Source organism: Aspergillus caelatus (assembly GCF_009193585.1).
Source record: "Aspergillus caelatus strain CBS 763.97 unplaced genomic scaffold BDV27scaffold_327, whole genome shotgun sequence".
Taxonomy (NCBI): Eukaryota; Fungi; Ascomycota; class Eurotiomycetes; order Eurotiales; family Aspergillaceae; genus Aspergillus; species Aspergillus caelatus.
In genome coordinates this window covers 5,065-9,244 of record NW_022475590.1, presented here as the reverse complement: position 1 = coordinate 9,244, position 4,180 = coordinate 5,065, and the positions used below count along the sequence as shown (strand labels likewise).

Sequence of the window (4,180 nt, the reverse complement as noted above, 5' to 3'; positions counted from 1 at the left end):
CCATACTTGAATATCAAGGACCCAGATTCAACGGATATGAGTATATCTTCTTATTTTCCCATACTACATTTCTATAGCTTTACGCAATGTATCCACAAGTTCCGCCAAGCCAACATATTGGTATTCTCAACAAATCGCCCTATACATCCGGTGTCTAATTTTCTGGAAACAACAAAACCAGGATTATACACAGCCTTGGCGTACTGGTCTGATCCCTGAATCATTCCCAAGGTTGGGCGTCTTCAATGGGTACACCGTTGTAATTGAAGCAACCCAAAATACCATCTTTGTTGAACACGACATTATCTGGAAGTTCGAATCAGATATGGCTACTATTTGATGGTAATAGAGCACTTACTTAGATCGAAAAGACAATCCTTCTGAGTTTCCCCACCAAAGTATACACAGGTCAGTGTTGCAAGTTTGCCAAGGTGACATTCCCTCACCCTGGAAAAGAACTTGCCACTGCTTCCAGTCAGTTCGAATCACCATCATCCCATGGTAATATACATACTCAGCTTCAGCTGTTATATTCCCCCAGTCGTTGAGCTTAAGGCAGCGGTTCAAATCTAATGCTGACTTATACGCCTTTTCATATTCTTTTCTGGTCCTTATATTTGCAATCTGCAACTAAAGTGCGGCCACTGACAGTTAATCCAACCTTCCTATAGGTGTCGAGGAAGTGATTGGCAGGCACTAAAGCTGCTAGGGCAAGGCAGAAAATTAACAATCGCTGATACATATTGTCTTCGTGGAAAACTTGATATAATTATGAAGAACTAATATTTAAACTTGCAGGGCTCTCTGCAGGGCCCTCTACTGGACTACTTATATCTCTCAAGGGCATAAGCACATGGTGGGTCGTTGTTTGGATCTACAACGTTGATTAGGTACATTTGCTTTCCAAGGAGGTCTGTTCTTTCATGATCCTTTGAATTGATTTCAAAACTGATACATCTTGTGCTTCCTTTGATCCTGAAGCGCTCATCATCATAAACTGCAAGACAGGTATCATATCGGTTTTAGTCATTCCTGCATAACCATTACTCCTTTCCAGCGCGTCATTATAACTCCAGACATACTTTCTTTTGTTTCCTCATACAGGAGACGTATGTGGTTACAGTGGCCTTTATTTCCATTTATTTGATAAAAGGGTATGAAACCAGCTGTTCCTCCTTTACAAAGACATGAATAGTGGATGTTATACTCATTCATCGACACTTGTTTGTGATCAGTCCTTCATTAACTGGCTGTGCTGGTAGTACAACGGTGGATTTGTAAGGTTTGTATATCACGACTGCGATGCTTAGCCGGTAAGGGGTATCTATTTAACGGATATTGAAAATAAAGAATTGCTAGAAAAGAAATCAAACATAAACTAATTTGTACTTAAAAGTCCTCAATAAAGTGAAATCTGCCCAAGTACAGAATGGCTTGGGAAACCCAGATAGAAAATCGGCAGTACTTATGGATGTATATATCATACTTTTTCCATGTTTTGACTTTAACTGCATTAAAAAGTAGAGCACAATTAGGGAAAGCGTGGAACTGTGGCTCAGGCCCTATATCCACGAAACCAACAAGTATGAGCTAGCGCCAAGAGTACACAACCAAACAAATATGTAGGGGGTCTCTCCATATCCCTTTGTATGCTGTAGGAGCTCAACAACAGCTGTACAATTATTTCGCTCAGCCCATTCTATAGACTTCCGAGGGATGGGTTGTTTATATAACCGTCCATGATTCATCAAGAAGAGAGGCACTAGGTAAAGCCCTTCTTGTCTTGCCCTAGCTTCAACAATGTAATAATCATCATCCTGACACTCAGGATCTGCACCGTAATCCAACAATATCTTCACAGCATCTATATGACAATACTCAAAGGAGTTCGGCCATACATGTCTTTTCGATCCGGGTCAATGCTGGTCTTCAGCAAGATTGCAATAATATCAGTATGGCCATACAATGCCGCCCAGGAGAGAGGTGTATAGCCATTCCTGTCTTTATCACTCGAATTAAAACCGCTGTCTATGAGGGTCTGGACTACTTCTGCGCTTCCACTGTATACCGCTGCTGACATAGGTGTGTGACCAAGGGGGCTCCATATGGTATATTGCAGATCAGGCTCTTTGGTCCGCGGACAATATCCTAGCAGCTTGCGCAGAGTATCGGCGTTCCCTGTTTCTTTTGCCTGCCATAATGCCCCGGCTGTGTTCTTATTGTAAAGAGTATAGTTGAAAATAAAGTAGAAGTGCCGGCATACTTGGCTGAAATAATTAAGTGTTGATTTGGTGAAGTGTTTCTGAATACGCAGAAGGATCTCGACGGGGAGATGGACCAGGTTTGCCATAAACAATATTGGAGATTTACTTTATTGAGCAGGATATAGCGAAACTTCAACTGGTTAGATAGTTCAACGCTTGACGAATAGTATCCAGATCAGGATAACATTTTGCAGCCTTTCATAAGACGTGAGGTTGGTCTCTCTCAATAAATATCATAGTCTAAATAGAAGCCAAATTCGATTGTCAAGAATCAATTTTGGCCGCTGTGCTTGGATGTTTGGTCATCCCTTTGTCGACTGTAGCGCATTGGGGGCCCATAATATGTGAGATATAATGAAAAATGTGATGCGCGATTACGCCTGTTTCATGGTAACGAAAGGAAGAGGTTAGAACATCTTAAATGGGGGCAGAAAGCGTGTGAATTATAGATTTAATATACGTTCACTCCAAGCTAGATATATTGGGCATGTATAGTCCGCTTTTTCAATAGAAGTTTTAATCTGCCAAGAGCCGTTCCCAGTTACCTTGGCTTGATCTCATGTTCCAGTATCAGCCTCCACGTCCAATTATTACCAAATGCTGCGTTTAGGGCGTAATGCTTGGATTGATTGGTTAATTCCTTCTGCTCTTTCTGGTGCTACAACATTTCCAGTAACTCGAGCTTCATCGAAGTCCTTGGATCATATTTTATTCCACATGTTCATTATTAACATCTACCAAATAACTACTGATTACCGGCTGTGAAACCGCACTTCCTTTGTTAAGAGTTACGTCCCTTTGTCAAGTTACCAAAGCCGAAATGAAACACCCATCCTTTATATGGTGTTTCATCTATGTTATCTCATTCTAACAAGAGGAATGGTATAACCTGTCAAACAGAAATAGCACTATAAAGTACCTATAAAGACACCTTAAGTGTGCGGACATCGTTTAGGTAGATAAATTTCGTGGTTCTTCAGTCAGCAGTTATAATATTAAGCCCGGAATGTGGATTACACCTTTTACTAAGAATCGAAACTATGATACTAAGAAATTTCACCGAGACCCTAAATTCATAATATTACCAAACCATATAAAAACAGGAATAGAGGATCTAGTATGAACAAAATTAAAAAATGTCACTACGTTAACATTTAAGAAACAATTGATCTATATAAAGTAGTTAACCGACCTATAAATTATATCAGACTATAAAGTCTAGAAATACCGCTCAGGACTAATTCAGCTTTACTTTATAGCCTTCCCAGAGCTAGGTAACTATGTCAACTAGAAATAACACAAGTGTCCGGGCATGTTTAGGAAGTCGAATGGGTTGATTCTCGGTCATAAAATCTCAATAAGGCTCAGGTGCCTTCATCAATGAAAGATTGGATGTATAAGATTGAATTCTATCAAGTTATAAAGTTTGTCCCGTCCGGGTTTGAAACACAAGAGAAGATGCTCAAAGAAAGTTAAATGATCTTGAACCGACCGCAATACCTACGTCTATAGTCCGAGGGAGCATAAATAGCTTGACTATAACCAGTTTACGAATTCTGAGGTATTCACGAAATCTACCCCGTACAGAAGTGTTCGTACTTGATGATTACGCATTGGATCACAGTGGCTACTTTATCTATCTTGTCAGCTTTGGCTGCCGCCGAACCTGACGTCAAGATGGCCAACTTTACTGTAAACTGCAAATCATGGCATTTGGACAATTCTATGTCCCATGCAATCTCGGCAGCGTGTCCAGACCGGGACGGGAATTATCAAGACAGTTCTTTGGACTTGAATCAATGTTACACGTACAATCAAGATCATCGGCTCGAGGTCAAGGTCGAGTATGTACGCCGTTTTTGTTGGGGATTGATTGCAAAAAAGGAGAGAAGAAACTCTCACTAACATACTTGCGA

General features: G+C 40.5%; 1 protein-coding gene across 1 annotated transcript; it reads right to left on the bottom strand.

The window, feature by feature from the left end:
* Nucleotides 1-1,328: 1,328 nt before the first annotated feature.
* Nucleotides 1,329-2,350, bottom strand: BDV27DRAFT_150366 (ankyrin repeat-containing domain protein; the record flags this gene model as incomplete). The annotated part of the gene is made up of 3 exons (XM_032071216.1): nt 1,329-1,355; nt 1,668-1,831; nt 1,879-2,350. The coding sequence occupies 3 exons, from the start codon at nt 2,348-2,350 to the stop codon at nt 1,329-1,331; spliced, it is 663 nt and encodes a 220-aa protein (XP_031921587.1).
* Nucleotides 2,351-4,180: the final 1,830 nt, after the last annotated feature.